At 43.0% G+C, this 22,500-nt stretch overlaps 1 protein-coding gene across 1 annotated transcript in view; it reads left to right on the top strand.

Moving 5' to 3' along the window:
* Positions 1–16,503, top strand: part of LOC139423711 (Na(+)/H(+) exchange regulatory cofactor NHE-RF2-like) — a 25,592-nt gene extending 9,089 nt beyond the window's left edge. Inside the window, exons 3-6 of the mRNA XM_071175323.1 lie at positions 12,390–12,599; positions 15,198–15,351; positions 15,684–15,892; positions 16,089–16,503. Of these exons, the coding sequence (XP_071031424.1) occupies positions 12,390–12,599; positions 15,198–15,351; positions 15,684–15,892; positions 16,089–16,250 (735 nt within the window). The 3' untranslated portion in view covers positions 16,251–16,503. The remainder of the gene's footprint in view (positions 1–12,389; positions 12,600–15,197; positions 15,352–15,683; positions 15,893–16,088) is intronic.
* The last annotated feature ends 5,997 nt before the right edge of the window (positions 16,504–22,500 follow it).

Consider the following 22,500-nt stretch of genomic DNA (forward strand, 5'->3'; position numbering starts at 1 on the left):
CACGGACCAGAGCAGGTCAGATACACACAGTCTGTCCATGGACTAGAGCAGGTCAGATACACAGTCTGTCCATGGACTAGAGCAGGTCAGATACACAGTCTGTCCATGGACCAGAGCAGGTCAGATACACAGTCTGTCCTTGGTACCTGTTATTACATCACTCACCACCCCTTTTTGACATGTCAGCAAAAAATACTCTCAATACCTTTGTGTCTCCCTGTTTATTGCACGCCTCTCTGTTCCCAAGGTAACAATATAACCCAATCACAATCTGCTACATTTAAAACTGGTATGGTGTCCATGTACAGAGATATTTGTAAGGATACAGGTTTTTTTTCTCTCCAAAGATCTCAGGTGTCATAATGTCCTTTAGAACCTCAGTGCTTTGTTGTTGTTCCTTTGATGATCTGGTTCGGCTCCGGTCCAAACCCTTGTCCTTTAGGACCCCAAATCCCCAAAACAAAAGATCCCTGTTATAGTGATGGGAAGTTTGGCTCTTTTTACTAACTACGGTCTTTTAATTTAAAAAAACGAATATTTCGTTCATTTGAGGCAGTAATGCTCAGAGTCCGCAGGCCCCGTTACCGGCGAATAGAAAACTCGAAAGAGTCATGATTCTACAATCCTCTAGTTCACAATAGGGGGCTTATTGGAGCTGTCATTTGTGGTTGAGGTTTGTAAACGTGTGCTTTAAACAATGTACATTTGTTGATTGCTAGGCATACAAATAAGATTATTTATTGATACATTTGAAACCGGACTAGATTGTGAACGACTCTTGGCGGAATGCATTGCTTGACTGCCGGCCGGGTTATTAGCAGCCTGACGACTCTTCCGCTGCTCTGTCTTTCGCTACAAACTTTCTCATTGCGGAGAAGTAACGTCAGTGGGCGTTTGGACCGGAGCAAGTAGTCTGGGTTGCCGGGCAAGGTGGTAAAGTCCTTCGCGAACTGCAGACTCCCCAGAAAGATTAGTTCTTGAGCAGAGGCTGTGTATGTTTTGGTTCTACAAAACGGTGTTCATCAAAAACATTCGATAACAAATGAATTGCTTTAATTCTTGCACCTTATCAGTTCTAAATATGTAGGTTTCTTCTCGTGGTCTATTTTCCTGCGCGGATATGACAGACAGTTGGTGGTCGGAGCACGTCTCTGGAGCACTGAGATATAAAGTCGAGCCACTGAGCCAAAGGAGCTTGTGTTAGAGCCGCTGCATGGCCAGTATCTGCATTGGCCGAGCAGCACTTACGGTGGGTGATACAGCCTCTGCAAAAGTCAGCGAACTCATACTTCTTGAGCTGCTGAGCAGAGCTGTTGTGAAAGAAGTTGTCAAGGAAGTGAGTTTGCGTTTACACAGGAGCTCCCACCCCGACCTACCTTCAACCAATCATGTCAATGCAGAGCTATTTGGAGCCCTCCACATTGTTACAACATCATGTGGGATGGAGCTCAATTTGGCCTCTGGAGGCTCCGCAATTGCGTCACACCCTCCAGTCAGAGCTCCCAGATCAAGCATAACTGTCTTTTAATCCATCTGTAGGACTCACTGCAGCCAGCACAAGCAGGTCAAACGACCGACTAAATTGAACAAGTCACTCAGAAAAACGAATCATGACTCTCGAGTCAGTAAAAAGAGTCGTTCACGAGCTACACATCACTAGTCCTTATATAGTGCACTACTTTTAACCTATGGACCCTGGTCAAAAGTATTGAACTAAATAGGGAATATGGTGGTGGGTGGCCCAACATTCTACAGGTATTCAAACTGTGGTGGGTGGCCCAACATTCTACAGGTATTCAAACTGTGGTGGGTGGCCCAACATTCTACAGGTATTCAAACTGGTGGGAGGCCCAACATTCTACAGGTATTCAAACTGGTGGGTGGCCCAACATTCTACAGGTATTCAAACTGAGCAGATATTTCTCCCCCCTTTCTCCTTTTCTTGCTCATTCTCACACACACACACACACACACACACACACACACACACACACACACACACACACATAACAAATCCTCTCCCCTTTTGTCTTCTGTTTGCATGTTCTTCACCCTGTAGGCCTACCTGTAGAGGTGTGAAGGGTGTTGCGTCACTGCTGGGGAACTGATGCAGCCCTATCAGATGACATACATGCTGTACTGCAGCTTCTACAATACACTCTGAAATGAAACGAAGCAGGAGGAGGGGCGTTGTTTTACAGACGGGGAGCACAGACACACACAGTGTTGCTATGTCCACGTTCCCCTGTCTGTGGCCTAGTTCACATCTATAGTGCATTCTGAAAGTTTTTTTTTTTTTAAGGATTTACTTTTTCAAGGTGTTTGTTACGTTACAGCCTTATTCTAAAACTTATTAAATTCATGTTTTACCTCATCAAGGTGAAATAAATAAAATAAAAAAATAAAACATCTATCTACACACAATACCCGATAATGACAAAGCGAAAACAGAAATACCTTATTTACATAAGTATTCAGACCCTTTGCTATGAGACTCGAAATTGACAGAGCTCCAGAGTTCCTCTGTGGCGATGGGAGAACTTTCCAGAAAGACAACCATCTCTGCGCCACTCCACCAAACAGGCCTTCATGGAAGAGTGGCCAGACGAAAGCCACTCCTCAGTAAAAAGGCACATGACAGCCCGCTTGGAGTTTGCCAAAAGGCACCTAAAGGACTCTCAGACCACGAGAAACAAGATTCTCTGGTCTGATGAAACCAAGATTGAACTCTTTGGCCTGAAGGCCAAGCATCATGTCTGGAGGAAACCTGGCACCATCCCTACGGTGAAGCATGGTGGTGGCAGCATCTTGCTGTGGGGATGTTTTTCAGCGGCAGGGACTAGGAGACTAGTCAGGATCGAGGGAAAGATGAACATAGCAAAGTACAGAGAGATCCTTGATGAAAACCTGCTCAAGAGCGCTCAGGACCTTAGACTGGGGGCAAAGGTTCACCTTCCAACAGGACAACGACCCTAAGCACACAGCCAAGACAACGCAGGAGTGGCTTCGGGATAAGTCTCTGAATGTCCTTGAGTGGCCCAGCCAGAGCCCGGACTTGAACCCGATCTAAAATCTCTGGAGAGACCTGAAAATAGCTGTGCAGCGACACTCCCCATCCAACCTGACAGAGCTTGAGAGGATCTGCAGAGAAGAATGGGAGAAACCCCCCAAATACAGGTGTGCCAAGCTTGTAGTCTCATACCCAAGAAGACTCAAGGCTGTAATCACTGCCAAAGGTGCTTCAACAAAGTACTGAGTGAAGGGTCTGAATACTTATAGAAATGGGATATTTATTTTTTTTGTAAATACATTTGCTAAAATGTAATAGAACCTGTTTTTGCCTTGTCATAATGGAGTATTGTGTGTAGGTTGATGAGAGGGGATTTTAGAATGAGGCTGTAACGTAACAAAAGGTTTTAAAACGTCAAGGGGTCTGAATACTTCCTGAATGCCCTGTATACAGCATGTTGGCGACGAGCGCATTGAACTACCGTTAATGAGATCCTATTCACGATAAACGCTGCAGATTTCAGCTCAATCAAATCAAATCAAATCAAATGTATTTATATGGCCCTTCGTACATCAGCTGATATCTCAAAGTGCTGTGCAGAAACCCAGCCTAAAACCACAATCAGCAAGCATTGCAGGTGTAGAAGCAATCAGAAAGTACTTTTACATTTCAAGTGCTATGTGCCTCTGATTGAAACCCGTAGGAAGTTGTTTTAGTTAGAGGGATTACAGAGACAGTATGGTTTAGTTAGAGGGATTACAGAGACAGTATGGTTTAGAGGGATTACAGAGACAGTATGGTTTAGAAGGATTACAGAGACAGTATGATTTAGAAGGATTACAGAGACAGTATGATTTAGTTAGAGGGATTACAGAGACAGTATGGTTTAGAGGGATTACAGAGACAGTATGGTTTAGAAGGATTACAGAGACAGTATGGTTTAGAAGGATTACAGAGACAGTATGGTTTAGAAGGATTACAGAGACAGTATGGTTTAGAGGGATTACAGAGACAGTATGATTTAGTTAGAGGGATTACAGAGACAGTATGGTTTAGAGGGATTACAGAGACAGTATGGTTTAGAAGGATTACAGAGACAGTATGATTTAGTTAGAGGGATTACAGAGACAGTATGGTTTAGAAGGATTACAGAGACAGTATGATTTAGTTAGAGGGATTACAGAGACAGTATGGTTTAGAAGGATTACAGAGACAGTATGATTTAGTTAGAGGGATTACAGAGACAGTATGGTTTAGTTAGAGGGATTACAGAGACAGTATGGTTTAGAGGGATTACAGAGACAGTATGGTTTAGAAGGATTACAGAGACAGTATGATTTAGAAGGATTACAGAGACAGTATGATTTAGTTAGAGGGATTACAGAGGCAGTATGGTTTAGAGGGATTACAGAGACAGTATGGTTTAGAAGGATTACAGAGACAGTATGATTTAGTTAGAGGGATTACAGAGACAGTATGGTTTAGAAGGATTACAGAGACAGTATGGTTTAGAAGGATTACAGAGACAGTATGATTTAGAAGGATTACAGAGACAGTATGATTTAGTTAGAGGGATTACAGAGGCAGTATGGTTTAGAGGGATTACAGAGACAGTATGGTTTAGAAGGATTACAGAGACAGTATGATTTAGTTAGAGGGATTACAGAGACAGTATGGTTTAGAAGGATTACAGAGACAGTATGGTTTAGAAGGATTACAGAGACAGTATGGTTTAGAAGGATTACAGAGACAGTATGGTTTAGAGGGATTACAGAGACAGTATGATTTAGTTAGAGGGATTACAGAGACAGTATGGTTTAGAGGGATTACAGAGACAGTATGGTTTAGAAGGATTACAGAGACAGTATGATTTAGTTAGAGGGATTACAGAGACAGTATGGTTTAGAAGGATTACAGAGACAGTATGATTTAGTTAGAGGGATTACAGAGACAGTATGGTTTAGAAGGATTACAGAGACAGTATGATTTAGTTAGAGGGATTACAGAGACAGTATGGTTTAGAGGGATTACAGAGACAGTATGGTTTAGAAGGATTACAGAGACAGTATGATTTAGTTAGAGGGATTACAGAGACAGTATGGTTTAGAGGGATTACAGAGACAGTATGGTTTAGAAGGATTACAGAGACAGTATGATTTAGTTAGAGGGATTATAGAGACAGTATGGTTTAGTTAGAGGGATTACAGAGACAGTATGGTTTAGAGGGATTATAGAGACAGTATGGTTTAGTTAGAGGGATTACAGAGACAGTATGGTTTAGAGGGATTATAGAGACAGTATGGTTTAGAGGGATTACAGAGACAGTATGGTTTAGTTAGAGGGATTACAGAGACAGTATGGTTTAGTTAGAGGGATTACAGAGACAGTATGATCTAGTTAGAGGGATTACAGAGACAGTATGGTTTAGAGGGATTATAGAGACAGTATGGTTTAGAGGGAATACAGAGACAGTATGGTTTAGAAGGATTACAGAGACAGTATGGTTTAGTTAGAGGGATTACAGAGACAGTATGGTTTAGTTAGAGGGATTACAGAGACAGTATGATTTAGTTAGAGGGATTACAGAGACAGTATGGTTTAGTTAGAGGGATTATAGAGACAGTATGGTTTAGAGGGATTACAGAGACAGTATGGTTTAGAAGGATTACAGAGACAGTATGATTTAGTTAGAGGGATTACAGAGACAGTATGGTTTAGTTAGAGGGATTACAGAGACAGTATGGTTTAGAGGGATTACAGAGACAGTATGGTTTAGAAGGATTACAGAGACAGTATGGTTTAGAGGGATTACAGAGACAGTATGGTTTAGAAGGATTACAAAGACAGTATGGTTTAGAGGGATTACAGAGACAGTATGGTTTAGTTAGAGGGATTACAGAGACAGTATGGTTTAGTTAGAGGGATTACAGAGACAGTATGGTTTAGAGGGATTACAGAGACAGTATGATTTAGTTAGAGGGATTACAGAGACAGTATGGTTTAGAGGGATTACAGAGACAGTATGGTTTAGTCATAGGGATTATAGAGACAGTATGGTTTAGTTAGAGGGGTTACAGAGACAGTATGGTTTAGTTAGAGGGATTACAGAGACAGTATGGTTTAGTTAGAGGGATTACAGAGACAGTATGGTTTAGTTAGAGGGATTACAGAGACAGTATGGTTTAGTTAGAGGGATTACAGAGACAGTATGGTTTAGAAGGATTACAGAGACAGTATGGTTTAGTTAGAGGGATTACAGAGACAGTATGGTTTAGTTAGAGGGATTACAGAGACAGTATGGTTTAGTTAGAGGGATTACAGAGACAGTATGGTTTAGTTAGAGGGATTACAGAGACAGTATGGTTTAGTTATAGGGATTACAGAGACAGTATGGTTTAGTTAGAGGGATTATAGAGACAGTATGGTTTAGTTAGAGGGATTACAGAGACAGTGTATTTGTTGAAATTCATTTCTAGAACCATAAATAGTTCACCATGTGATGGTCAACATCTATATGCCTAATGCTCTTCATTTGTCTGCAGACACACACACACACACACACACACACACACACACACACACACACACACACACACACACACACACACACACACACACACCCACACGCGTCGTCCCATAAAACTCCATTGTGTGATGTTACGTATGTTACGTCTATCACAGATGACTGATATACTCTAGTCAAAGTGCATTGTTCTGTGGCACAAACACACACCCACACACAGCGGGCATTGTTCCGTAGCATATTGTGTTATCCTGGCAGACGCCCTTATTGCATTACATAACCAGACTGTTATCTTCATAGGAACACTCTGCTCCAGTACTGGCTGATCAATCTGACTGTCTGGTTACCGGCTGATCAATCTGACTGTCTGGTTACCGGCTGATCAATCTGACTGTCTGGTTACTGGTATCTATTACTGGCTGATCAATCTGACTGTCTGGTTACTGGTATCTATTACAGGCTGATCTCTCACCTCCAACTCCAACAGTCATTATCTAGACTTCTAATTCTGTTGCTGCAGGAAGCTAATTTAACCCTGACCCTCATCACACATCCAATCCTGACTCACCCTCCTCTTCAGCCTCCTCTTCACCTTCCTCTTCAGCCTCCTCTTCACCTTCCTCTTCAGCCTCCTCTTCACCCTCCTCTTCAGCCTCCTCTTCACCTTCCTCTTCAGCCTCCTCTTCATCCTCCTCTTCAACCTCCTCTTCAGCCTCCTCTTCATCCTCCACTTCAGCCTCCTCTTCACCTTTCTCTTCACCCTCCTCTTCACCCTCCTCTTCACCCTCCTCTTCAGCCTCCTCTTCATCCTCCTCTTCAGCCTCCTCTTCCTTGCCATGGAAAACTGTGACTGAGATATTCCCCAGTTGACCCCCAAATAAATACCCTCCAGGGAGATAGACAGGCTTTGAGCTTTTGAGGTCAGTTTGATGTTGGTACCAGACAGATGTTTTGGGACTGGTGTGTGTCGGTTGGTTGATTAGGACAGAGACAGATATAGAATGTATATATGGTTCTGGATTTAGCTGGTGTAGGGAGGACGTAAAGAGGCCAACCAAGACATCAGAAGTCCCCCTCTCTCTCTCTCTCTCTCTCTCCCCCTCCCTCCCTCCCATGTCCTGGAGCATTATAACACTCCAACTTACCTTAAACACCCTGTCAGCCATGGCAACCAGTCGTCAAGGTGTTCTGGTTTGTTGCCATGGCACAAACTGTGACAGACGGCGACACACATATCCGCATTGTGTACGTGTGTAGGTGTGTGTAGGTGTGTGTAGGTGTGTGTGTGTGTAGGTGTGTGTGCGTGTGTGTAGGTGTGTGTGGGCGTGTGTAGGTGTGTGTGTGTGTGTGTGTAGGTGTGTGTAGGGGTGTGTGTGTGTGTGTGTGTGTAGGTGTGTGTGTGTGTGTGTGTGTGTGTAGGTGTGTAGGTGTGTGTGTGTAGGTGTGTATGTGTGTTGGTGTGTGTGTATGTATGTGTGTAGGTGTGTATGTGTGTAGGTGTGTGTGTATGTATGTGTGTGTGTGTAGGTGTGTGTGTGTGTGTGTGTGTGTGTGTGTGTGTGTGTGTGTGTGTGTGTGTGTGTGTGTGTGTGTGTGTGTGTGTGTGTGTGTGTGTGTGTGTGTGTGTGTGTGTGTGTGTGTGTGTGTGTGTGTGTGTGTGTGTGTGTAGGTGTGTGTGTATGTATGTGTGTGTGTGTAGGTGTGTGTGTGTGTGTGTGTGTGTGTGTGTGTGTGTGTAGGTGTGTGTGTGTGTGTGTGTGTGTGTGTGTGTGTGTGTGTGTGTGTGTGTGTGTGTGTGTGTTTCCAGATATTCTGGTGGAGTCACACAAAGAGTACTGGGTCACGCTAATAGAAGACTGATCACATTACCATGACATTATCCCTGTTTCAACTCTGTAGCAGCGAGAGAGAACGGGTTAGGACGGGGACAGAGAAGGGGGTGTGGGGTGTGTGTGGGGTGTGTGTGGGGTGTGTGTAGGGTGTGTGTGGGGTGTGTGTGTGGTGTGTGTGGGGTGTGTGGGGTGTGTGGGGTGTGTGTGTGCATTTGGTGTGTGTCTGTTTGTGTGTGTGTGTGTGTGTGTGTGTGTGTGTGTGTGTGTCTTAGCGTGAGAGGGAGAGAGCTGTGTGGCAGCACGGGTCTCTGTAACAGCACACGCATCCATCACTCTGACTCAATCTCATTAATCTCATCAACTATAGATTTTTTGGCTCATGCATTTTTTTTTTTTTCTAAACTGCTGAAATAAATATAATTATGAAAAATATATTTTTTTCATATGTAGATAGGTAGGTAGGTAGGTAGGTCGGTAGGTAGGTAGGTAGGTAGGTAGGTAGGTAGGTAGGTAGGTCGGTAGGTAGGGTCTCAGTGAAATATATCTGAAGAGATGAACTAATAACTTACATATACATCTATATAGCTATTGATTTAACTTTTGACAACTTCACTCACTGTCTGTTCATTATGGTCTCCACTCTCTGTCTGTTTGTTATGGTCTTCACTCACTGTCTGTTTGTTATGGTCTCCACTCTCTGTCTGTTTGTTATGGTCTCCACTCACTGTCTGTTTGTTATGGTCTCCACTCTCTGTCTGTTTGTTATGGTCTTCACTCACTGTCTGTTTGTTATGGTCTCCACTCTCTGTCTGTTTGTTATGGTCTTCACTCACTGTCTGTTTGTTATGGTCTCCACTCACTGTCTGTTTGTTATGGTCTCCACTCTCTGTCTGTTTGTTATGGTCTCCACTCTCTGTCTGTTTGTTATGGTCTTCACTCTCTGTCTGTTTGTTATGGTCTTCACTCTCTGTCTGTTTGTTAAGGTCTTCACTCTCTGTCTGTTTGTTAAGGTCTTTACTCTCTGTCTGTTTGTTATGGTCTTCACTCTCTGTCTGTTTGTTATGGTCTTCACTCTCTGTCTGTTTGTTATGGTCTTCACTCTCTGTCTGTTTGTTATGGTCTTCACTCTCTGTCTGTTTGTTAAGGTCTTCACTCTCTGTCTGTTTGTTAAGGTCTTTACTCTCTGTCTGTTTGTTATGGTCTTCACTCTCTGTCTGTTTGTTATGGTCTCCACTCTCTGTCTGTTTGTTATGGTCTTCACTCACTGTCTGTTTGTTATGGTCTCCACTCTCTGTCTGTTTGTTATGGTCTTCACTCTCTGTCTGTTTGTTATGGTCTTCACTCTCTGTCTGTTTGTTATGGTCTCCACTCACTGTCTGTTTGTTATGGTCTCCACTCTCTGTCTGTTTGTTATGGTCTCCACTCTCTGTCTGTTTGTTATGGTCTTCACTCTCTGTCTGTTTGTTATGGTCTTCACTCTCTGTCTGTTTGTTAAGGTCTTCACTCTCTGTCTGTTTGTTAAGGTCTTTACTCTCTGTCTGTTTGTTATGGTCTTCACTCTCTGTCTGTTTGTTATGGTCTTCACTCTCTGTCTGTTTGTTATGGTCTTCACTGTCTGTTCATTATGGTCTCCACTCTCTGTCTGTTTGTTATGGTCTTCACTCACTGTCTGTTTGTTATGGTCTCCACTCTCTGTCTGTTTGTTATGGTCTTCACTCTCTGTCTGTTTGTTATGGTCTTCACTCTCTGTCTGTTTGTTAAGGTCTTCACTCTCTGTCTGTTTGTTAAGGTCTTTACTCTCTGTCTGTTTGTTATGGTCTTCACTCTCTGTCTGTTTGTTATGGTCTTCACTGTCTGTTCATTATGGTCTCCACTCTCTGTCTGTTTGTTATGGTCTTCACTCACTGTCTGTTTGTTATGGTCTCCACTCTCTGTCTGTTTGTTATGGTCTTCACTCTCTGTCTGTTTGTTATGGTCTTCACTCTCTGTCTGTTTGTTAAGGTCTTCACTCTGTCTGTTTGTTAAGGTCTTTACTCTCTGTCTGTTTGTTATGGTCTTCACTCTCTGTCTGTTTGTTATGGTCTTCACTCTCTGTCTGTTTGTTATGGTCTTCACTGTCTGTTTGTTATGGTCTTCACTCTCTGTCTGTTTGTTATGGTCTTCACTGTCTGTCTGTTTGTTATGGTCTCCACTCTCTGTCTGTTTGTTAAGGTCTTTACTCTCTGTCTGTTTGTTATGGTCTCCACTCTCTGTCTGTTTGTTATGGTCTTCACTGTCTGTCTGTTTGTTATGGTCTTCACTCTCTGTCTGTTTGTTAAGGTCTTTACTCTCTGTCTGTTTGTTATGGTCTCCACTCTCTGTCTGTTTGTTAAGGTCTTTACTCTCTGTCTGTTTGTTATGGTCTCCACTCTCTGTCTGTTTGTTATGGTCTTCACTGTCTGTTTGTTATGGTCTTCACTCACTGTCTGTTTGTTATGGTCTTCACTGTCTGTTTGTTATGGTCTTCACTGTCTGTTTGTTATGGTCTTCACTGTCTGTTTGTTATGGTCTTCACTCACTGTCTGTATGTTATGGTCTTCACTCACTGTCTGTCTGTTATGGTCTTCACTGTCTGTTTGTTATGGTCTTCACTGTCTGTTTGTTATGGTCTTCACTCACTGTCTGTTTGTTATGGTCTTCACTGTCTGTTTGTTATGGTCTTCACTCACTGTCTGTTTGTTATGGTCTTCACTGTCTGTTTGTTATGGTCTTCACTGTCTGTTTGTTATGGTCTTCACTCACTGTCTGTTCATTATGGTCTTCACTCACTGTCTGTTTGTTATGGTCTTCACTCACTGTCTGTCTGTTATGGTCTTCACTCTCTGTCTGTTCATTATGGTCTTCACTCACTGTCTGTTTGTTATGGTCTTCACTCACTGTCTGTTTGTTATGGTCTTCACTCACTGTCTGTCTGTTATGGTCTTCACTCTCTGTCTGTTTGTTATGGTCTTCACTCACTGTCTGTCTGTTATGGTCTTCACTCACTGTCTGTTTGTTATGGTCTTCACTCACTGTCTGTCTGTTATGGTCTTCACTCTCTGTCTGTTCATTATGGTCTTCACTCTCTGTCTGTTTGTTATGGTCTTCACTCACTGTCTGTTTGTTATGGTCTTCACTCACTGTCTGTCTGTTATGGTCTTCACTCTCTGTCTGTTCATTATGGTCTTCACTCACTGTCTGTTTGTTATGGTCTCCACTCACTGTCTGTTTGTTATGGTCTTCACTCACTGTCTGTCTGTTATGGTCTCCACTCACTGTCTGTTTGTTATGGTCTTCACTGTCTGTCTGTTTGTTATGGTCTTCACTCACTGTCTGTTCATTATGGTCTTCACTCACTGTCTGTTTGTTATGGTTTTCACTCACTGTCTGTCTGTTTGTTATGGTCTTCACTGTCTGTTTGTTATGGTCTTCACTCACTGTCTGTTTGTTATGGTCTTCACTGTCTGTCTGTTTGTTATGGTCTTCACTCACTGTCTGTTTGTTATGGTCTTCACTCACTGTCTGTCTGTTATGGTCTTCACTCTCTGTCTGTTCATTATGGTCTTCACTCACTGTCTGTTTGTTATGGTCTCCACTCACTGTCTGTTTGTTATGGTCTTCACTCACTGTCTGTCTGTTATGGTCTCCACTCACTGTCTGTTTGTTATGGTCTTCACTGTCTGTCTGTTTGTTATGGTCTTCACTCACTGTCTGTTCATTATGGTCTTCACTCACTGTCTGTTTGTTATGGTCTTCACTCACTGTCTGTCTGTTATGGTCTTCACTCTCTGTCTGTTCATTATGGTCTTCACTCACTGTCTGTTTGTTATGGTCTTCACTCATTGTCTGTCTGTTATGGTCTTCACTGTCTGTATGTTACAACTGAATACTCTTGAGTTACGTTCCACCACTACTGAACCAAATTAGAATTTAGATTTGAAATGACAATGTCAAACTTTTTCTGTCATTGTGTTTCCTCTCTCTCTCTGTCTCTCTCTCTCTGTAGTTGCCATCGGAGACAGCGTCGTTAGATACAGAGTTTCCCATGGCGACGGTGGAGCTCCTCCCCCGGCTGTGTCACATGGTGAAGCGGGAGCTGGGATACGGGTTCAACCTGCACAGTGACAGAACACGGCGAGGACAGTTCATACGCAGCGTGGATCCCGGGTCCCCCGCCCAACACGCAGACCTCAGATCCCGGGACAGGCTGGTGGAGGTAGTGCCAGATCGAGAGAGAGAGACAGTCTGTGTGTGTATGTGTGTGTGTGTGTGTGTTACCTTAGACACACACACACACACAGATGAGATTAGCTTAGATAAGAGCTTATTACATGGACTTTGGCAGGTTAGGTTACCCTGTAGGGTTAGTGTGGGAGGGAGGGAGGGTGGGGGTGCATTTGTGTGTGTGTGTGATTCAGGACACATTAGGAATGTGTAGGATGAGAGAGTGAGAGAGAGAGAGAGAGAGATATGCAAAATTAAAGTTGCCACGGAGCTTAACGAAATCAGATTACAGATCACTGCCTTCTCTCTCTCGCTTCCATCCCAGTCACAGGGGCTGGAGTCATGTGCCAACTGCTGGACAGGTTGTGTAACTGCAGCTTTGTGTAACTTGCTAAAAACCAACTTGGTAGTGATCATATACATCCATTTTTTTGCCATAATTGACATACACGCAACATACACACAACATACACACAACATACACACAACATACACACAACATACACACAACATACACACAGACATACACACAGACATACACACAGACATACACACAGACATACACACAGACATACACACAGACATACACACAACATACACACAACATACACACAACATACACACAGACATACACACAACATACACACAGACATACACACAGACATACACACAGACATACATACAGACATACACACAGACATACACACAGACATACACACAACATACACACAACATTTACACAACATACACACAGACATACACACAGACATACACACAACATACACACAACATACACACAACATACACACAGACATACACACAGACATACACACAGACATACACACAACATACACACAACATACACACAACATACACACAGACATACACACAGACATACACACAACTAACACACAGACATACACACAGACATACACACAGACATACACACAGACATACACACAACATACACACAACATACACACAGACATACACAGAACATACACACAACATACACACATACATACACACAGACATACACACAACATACACACAGACATACACACAACATACACACAACATACACACAGACATACACACAGACATACACACAACATACACACAACATACACACAGACATACACACAACATACACACAGACATACACACAGACATACACACAGACATACACACAACATACACATAGACATACACACAACATACACACAGACATACACACAGACATACACACAACATACACACAACATACACACAGACATACACACAGACATACACACAACATACACACAGACATACACACAGACATACACACAGACATACACACAACATACACACAGACATACACACGACATACACACAACATACACACAGACATACACACAACATACACACAACATACACACAACATACACACAGACATACACACAACATACACACAACATACACACAGACATACACACAGACATACACACAGACATACACACAACATACACACAACATACACACAACATACACACAACATACACACAGACATACACACAGACATACACACAGACATACACACAACATACACACAACATACACACAACATACACACAACATACACACAGACATACACACAACATACACACAACATACACACAGACATACACACAGACATACACACAGACATACACACAACATACACACAACATACACACAGACATACACACAACATACACACAACATACACACAACATACACACAACATACACACAGACATACACACAACATACACACAACATACACACAACATACACACAACATACACACAACATACACACAGACATACACACAGACATACACACAGACATACACACAACATACACACAACATACACACAACATACACACAACATACACATAGACATACACACAACATACACACAGACATACACACAGACATACACACAGACATACACACAACATACACACAACATACACACAACATACACACAGACATACACACAACATACACACAACATACACACAGACATACACACAGACATACACACAGACATACACACAACATACACACAGACATACACACAACATACACACAGACATACACACAGACATACACACAGACATACACATAGACATACACACAGACATACACACAGACATACACACAGACATACACACAGACATACACACAGACATACACATAGACATACACACAGACATACACACAGACATACACACAGACATACACACAGACATACACACAGACATACACACAGACATACACACAGACATACACACAGACATACATACATTTAGCAATAGAGCAAGTATTTTCAAATCTAGTTTAAAATCAGTCCTAGATGCATAAATCAGAGATTCTGTATACCTGACAGAGATTCCTGCAGGTCAGTTAAGAACAAATAGTTATTTCCAATGTCTGCCTGTAAAACTACTCCTCTCCTCCCCCAGGTAAATGGAGGCCAATGGTTGAGGCAGCTCTATAAACATTTTACATGTGGCTAATAACATCCATTCACTCATGAATTCATCCTCCTCTCCTCCCCCAGGTGAATGGAGTGAACATCGAGGCGTTGAGACACTCAGAGGTGGTGGCGTTTATACGTGGCGGGGGGGACGAGACACGCCTCCTGGTGGTCGACGCGGAAACAGACGAGCTGTTCAAGAGGCTCGGGGTCACGCCCACCAGCACACATGTCAAAGGTCATCTCTCTCTCTTGCTCTCTCTCTCTCTCTGTGTGTTCTCTCTCTCTCTCTGTGTTCTCTCTCTCTCTGTGTGTTCTCTCTCTCTCTCTCTGTGCTCTCTCTCTCTCTCTCTCTCTGTGTGCTCTCTCTCTCTCTGTGTGTGCTCTCTCTCTCTATCTCTGTGTGTTCTCTCTCTCTCTCTCTGTGTTCTCTCTCTCTGTGTGCTCTCTCTCTCTCTCTCTCTCATATTTGCATCTAAACCATTAATGACCACAAACATATTTTAGTTTGAAGGATTCATCTGTAAAGATTTTGTCAAGTTGCTCATGTGGTTTGTTCCTGCGTTCCAGAGGTCTATGTGGACGAGCCAATGACAGACAGCGCCCCACCCACCCCCTCTTCAACCACTGACCTCACTCCAATGGATCCACCAATCATCAACGTCACCCTGATGGGCTCACCAATCACAAATGGCTCGCCCAATTCACAGACCAATTCCCAGTACTCACGTGGCTCGACTACCCAATCAGAATTCAGCAGCTCAGATATGAGCATTCAGGTGAGTGTGTGTGCGTGTGTGTGTGTGTGTGTGTGTGTGTGTGTGTGTGTGTGTGCCTGCGTACGTGTATCTGAATACCTGTATGTATGTGTGTGTGTGTGTGTGTGCCTGCGTACGTGTATCTGAATACCTGTGTGTGTGTGTGTGTGTGTGTATGTGTGTGTGTGTGCATGCCTGCGTACGTGTATCTCTCTAGGTCCCTGAGGATTATGAGCGCCGTGTTTCAGACCCGTTCCTGGACAGCGGTCTGCATCTGAGCCCCACGGCAGCCGAGGCCAAAGAGAGGGCCCAACATGGCAAGAAGAAAGCGCCCCCTATGGACTGGAGCAAGAAACAGGAGATCTTCAGCAACTTCTGAGAACCACACAGAACCACACAGAACCTTCACAACAATGTTCTTAAGTACCTCAAGGTTGGTAAAGGTCTGGCACAGGGACACACCATAACCAATGTTGGCCGTGCGCAGTAGATCATCAGCCCGGAGACAATTTCATTGTGGGAAATTAATAGAAAATGGCAGCCAATGTTCTGTGGTGAGAAGCGATAGGAGGACCCCCCGCTGCTGCTCGGCTGACGTTCGTTATGGTGTGTCATGTGACAGAGCTTCACCAGCCAATGTTCTGTGGTGAGAGGCGATAGGACGACCTCCCGCTGCTGCTCGGCTGCTCGTTATGGTGTGTCATGTGACAGAGCTTCACCAGCCAATCAAGATAAAAGGCTGCAGTGGCTCCGAAACAATTCTGAGAAAAACACAGAAAGCCTCTGTCCCCGGCAGGATCTGAACCCTGGTCTCCCACGGGACAAACCAACATCTTAACCATTAGACAAAGAGGAAATTCCCTGTGTGTCTGAGGGCCAACACTTATTGTGAAGTCACAAGCGGGGCTCCCTCATCACGTGACCATGAGCAGCCATGACCGTCCCATATCTGCTACACCTCCATATACCACTACTAGGGATTATTACAGTATCTTAGGATGAGGATAAATCATGTTGAAGTATTTAGCCAGGATAATTGACTCAGTTCCACTTGTTTCCATGGCTCTTGTTTCCATGGCTCTAGTTTCCATGGCTCTTGTTTCCATGGCTCCTAAACGTTTCTCAGAGCTGTGATTTCACTGAAAGTTTTTTTTTCCTTCTACAGCAACTAGTAAGAAACATTCACTGGCCCAACCGCCACACACCGAACCCCACCCCACCTCTTCACCCTCCACAGAAAAACAGGGTTGATTGTTTCCCAAAAGACTGAGATGTGGGCCAGTATCCACAAAGTGTCTCAAAGTAGGAGTACTGATCTAGGATCAGTTTAGAGTTTTTTTTTTATGTCATAATGAATACAATAAATTGTATAGGGAAGGATCTGATCCTAGTTTTATTAGATCTGAGGTAAGAACGTCGGGACACCACAACATCCGGGCCGGCTTACAGATGTGACCCCTGTGGCCGAGTCTTCCTCTCACGGACTGGACTTGACGGTCACAGCAGATGCTACGCTAAGATCTAACTCCAAGGCACAATAAAGAACCCTTTTTGGTTCCAGATAGAACCTCTTGTTCCAAATAGAACTCTTGAAAGGCTGCTGTTTGGAACCTAAAGGGGTTATCGTCTGACCTGACCTGGTTCTACCTGGAACCTTTTCCAGAGGGTTCAACAGGGACAAATGGTTCTACATAGCCCTTTTGAGAGTACAGAAGCGAGCTTCTCAGATGTATAAATGAGGTACGTAGGAACCACATCACGTCATAGACACGGACGTCTGAATTATGGACAGACTGAGGGGATGAATCAAAGTCCTCTGACCGTGAGATGAAGAGACGCTGAGAAACAGAGACAAACGCTCAAATGAGTGTGTTGGGCGTCACAGAGGTAGAGAAGGAAAGTCCAGGATCTCAATGGATTTTCAGATGAAGAGATACGAGTTACTAAAGTCCTTTGTAATGAGTGAAGAGGAGACACATAGGGAATTGGGTGCATTGCATTGGGTTGATTGAACTCTACAGCATAAATGTTGCCTAGACTGCAGAGAGAGACTTGTGTCAATGTGTAGGCCAACAAATGCCTGAACGGTTAGCCATTAAGATAAAACCACTATTTATGTGATTATGACTGAGTTATATTATTCTGTGATATTATTAGCAATTTGTTTACAAACTGTGTTCTTCTAGAATTTAAATATTTGGTTTTTATTCTGTTACAATTTTTGGTTCGAAAGTAAGACACACCCAGCTAGCTTTGTCTGTCTCTGCTGTCCAGAACAGAACTCTGAGTTGAAGGAAGAAATGTGAGGAGCCAGGTTAAGCTCTAGATTTGTTTATATTTTGTGTAATCATATTATTGTTTGTGGTTGTATCCCACTTTCATTGTCCTCAAACATTCATCTCTTTTTAGAGGAATTCATAAATGGACCCATTTTAGCTCGTTTGACTAGTTGGATATGAAGCTAAGCTAGTTTCAGTGCAGACCGATGTCTCAGTACCGGGATTCAATCAGATCAGCGCTAGATCTGCATTGTAGCACGGACGACATTTAAAGGTAATTAACAATGGAGCCGACATGTGCAGAATTTGCCGTGAATGCGGTCTTCTGCGATCGCGGGAACTTTCCCTTTAAAAGGTGAATAGTGAATCCCGGCCTTACTTTGAATGTGATCATCTCTCCAGTTGTAAATGTGTATCTAATGTAACTAAATTACTTTTAATGTGATCATCTCTCCAGTTGTAGATTTGTATCTAATGTAACTAAATTACTTTTAATTTGATAATCTCTCCAGTTGTAGATTTGTATCTAATGTAACTAAGTTACTTTGAATGTGATCATCTCTCCAGTTGTAGATTTGTATCTAATGTAACTAAATTACTTTTAATTTGATAATCTCTCCAGTTGTAGATTTGTATCTAATGTAACTAAATTACTTTTAATTTGATCATCTCTCCAGTTGTAGATTTGTATCTAATGTAACTAAGTTACTTTGAATGTGATCATCTCTCAAGTTGTAGATTTGTATCTAATGTAACTAAGTTACTTTTAATTTGATAATCTCTCCAGTTGTAAATATGAATCTACTGTAACCAAGGCTATTATATGAACACAAAGTGGACTGGACATTAATATGAAATCAAATGACAAAATAAATGTTTAACACTGTCGTTATGTATTGCTGTAGATGAGCAGTGGTATGGTTTCTCTTTTGTTGCACCATCTCTTCACAATCAATATGATCTAGAATCATTCTTAAATGTGTTTTGAGGGGACATTTTCTCACATATTTTAAAGTGATATATGGTAGATAGATCCCACTTGTCAAAGGCAGTGATGCCAAACATGTAGACATGTGAAAAGTGAAAGCTGGAACAAGTGTATGGTCTCACTAGCTCAGAGATGTGCAGTTACATGCTGTGGCCACCAGATGGAGACAACTCCCCAAGTCAATGAATTACAGGAGCAGCCTTTATTATTATTATGTTAAGCATATTGAACCGCATGTGTTGTATATAATGTGCTGTATAAATAACGTTTGATTCATTGATTAAACAGAGACATGCTAAACAGTGGTCTTCTCAGGAGGATGTAACCGACAGAACATTCAGATAGAAATGTATCATGTAGAACAGAAATGATTGCCTGTCCAATAGAACAGAGAATGGCGTGAACTCTATTCAATCTATTTCTATCTGCAACGTTCAAAGTGTTTCACGTCCCTGAATACACCCCAGAAGTAGGATGAAGTTGCCCATAGACACTGATGTAAGGCCAGCTGTGTATTAGACTCCCCTAATGATTAATGATTGAGTTGTGAGTGGTGTAACCTGATCCGAGACCTGTGTCTAAGGGGGGGGGGCATGCTGCAGGAAGTGATAGAGGAGCCTTAACAACAGAGTTGTGAGCAATGTTCCCTCTACTATTCTTTCCGGGGCTGAGCAAATTTCAGGTCCAGCACGCATTTACTGTGAACACTGAGGCTGTACCAGCTTTAAGTGACAGTTTTAACAGTGGTCAAGTAGGCTACTGTGGCTATTTGATCATAATGTAGGACTACCAGAGGGGTCTACCATCAAAAACAATGGAGAAAATGCATCCCATAATATTTTAACATGGAAATAGCTGTTCTATCATTCAGCCTACAGTAGAAGCCAATGTGTGGTGTTCAATGTAGGCTACATTCTATGAGACGTTTGAAAAACACATTCAGGGCTTGTTGACATGAACCTGTTAATCCACTTGTCCTTCAGACAAGGAGGAGACTGAAAATGTTGTTGAGTCGTTTGATGCAAGAAACCACTTTATGAAATAGAATGCATTATTATTCTCATCCCATTATTACAGCGAATCAGACTAATTATGCTTCCCTCTGCCGATTGGCTACTTAGCTTATTCAAGCCTGTCTCAAAATACAACACTGCCCCTTTAAGACAAAAAAGCTCTTTACCGGAGTCACTTTTCAAATGATGTCTAGAAATGCACACGTGTTGTGTCTTGTAGGAAACAAACACTCCCCCATTGCTGACTCAAACGTATCTATAACTGGGCTAATAACTCACTAACTAGCAAAGGATATGAACAAATGTGGACACGTGACTACATGCAGCTCTCGCTTTGATCTCAAAACAGCTCATCTACTCACGACCGCTGATTCTGTAAAGACAGTCACGTTCAACGGGAATGGCACATGTATGGCAGTGGTTTATTTGCATATAGGCCTACTGCAGCTCTGATTGGTTACGGCGCACCGGTCTGTTTAGATTAGAGTATGTGCATGTCAATGCAATAGAATCCTACTCTGATGAGTTCTGTCTACAACAAAGTCTCTTGAATCGTTGGTTTTGTTTCGGTATGTTGCATTGAAAGTAGCTAATAATTACGTTGATTCGATCACAATTCCCACAGTAAAGGGTTGATAGTGTTAACTAAGGGGGAAACTAGACAGTTGAGTGAGGTTCAATCTCGTGCTTCTCTGCGCAGGCTGATTTTATTTCTGCGCAGAAGCCGTCCCTGGGGAGCTGCGCACATTGGTTGTGAGTGGTGGAACCTGATCCCAGACCTGTGTCTCAGGGGGCCGTGTTGCAGGAAGTGATAGAGCAGCCTGAACAACAGCTGCTTAATGACACACAGTATCTGCTAGAAGGGGCAACAACAGCAGCTTAATGACACACAGGCACAGACACACAGTATCTGCTAGAAGGGGCAACAACAGCAGCTTAATGACACACAGGCACAGGCACAGACACACAGTATCTGCTAGAAGGGGCAACAACAGCATTGAACGAGGACAAACACTGTACAGACAAACAGGAAGTCGAACACATTTACACACATGAAAAGGCAAACACATAAAACAAGTTCACTGTAAACACACAGACACTCTTTCTCTCTCCCTGTAGGTGTGTGCGCTGGTGTGTGTTTACGCGGGTGTGTGTGCGCTGGTGTGTTTACTTGGGTATGTGTGTGTGTGTGTGTGCGATGGTGTGTTTACGCGGGTGTGTGTGTCCGCTGGTGTGTGTTTACGTGTGTGTGTGTGTGTAGCGTTCAGCCTCATTTCCCCCCATGACTTTCGTGCTGATTTATTTAGCTTGATTTTACAAAGCAGCTCTTCACACACACACACACACACACACACACACACACACACACACACACACACACACACCACTCTCAACACCATCACGTATATACCATATATCTGTAGCCTCTAGACTAGAGGGATCATGTTAACACATGGCAATGTATATAGACTGGCAGACAGTCTTTCAACAGCATAGTGTGTGTTGTCTTTCATCAGTGAGTGATTATGAGCAGTAATATAAACTGTACAAGTCAGACAGGAACACATGGAGACCACCTGTATCTGTCTCTCTTTTACCTCTCTCCTTCATTGTCTCAGTCTCTCTCTCTCTTTACCTCTCTCCTTCATTGTCTCAGTCTGTCTCTCTCTCTTTACCTCTCCTTCATTGTCTCAGTCTGTCTCTCTCTCTCTTTACCTCTCCCCTTCATTGTCTCAGTCTCTCTTTCTTTACCTCTCTCCTTCATTGTCTCAGTCTCTCTCTCTCCTTCATTGTCTCAGTCTGTCTCTCTCTCTTTACCTCTCCTTCATTGTCTCAGTCTCTCTCTCTCTCCTTCATTGTCTCAGTCTGTCTCTCTCTCCTTCATTGTCTCAGTCTGTCTCTCTCTCTTTACCTCTCTCCTCCATTGTCTCAGTCTGTCTCTCGCTCCTTCATTGTCTCAGTCTGTCTCTCTCTCTTTACCTCTCTCCTTCATTGTCTCAGTCTGTCTCTCTCTCTCTCTTTACCTCTCTCCATTGTCTCAGTCTCTCTCGCTCTTTACCTCTCTCCTTCATTGTCTCAGTCTCTCTCTCGCTCTTTACCTCTCTCCTTCATTGTCTCAGTCTCTCTCTCTTTACCTCTCTCCTTCATTGTCTCAGTCTCTCTCTCTTTACCTCTCTCCTTCATTGTCTCAGTCTCTCTCTCTTTACCTCTCTCCTTCATTGTCTCAGTCTGTCTCTCTCTCTCTCTTTACCTCTCTCCATTGTCTGTCTCTCTCTCTCTTTACCTCTCTCCTTCATTGTCTCAGTCTCTCTCTCTTTACCTCTCTCCATTGTCTCAGTCTGTCTCTCT

The sequence above is a fragment of the Oncorhynchus clarkii genome, chromosome 13 (assembly GCF_045791955.1).
Source record: "Oncorhynchus clarkii lewisi isolate Uvic-CL-2024 chromosome 13, UVic_Ocla_1.0, whole genome shotgun sequence".
NCBI classification, from domain to species: Eukaryota; Metazoa; Chordata; class Actinopteri; order Salmoniformes; family Salmonidae; genus Oncorhynchus; species Oncorhynchus clarkii.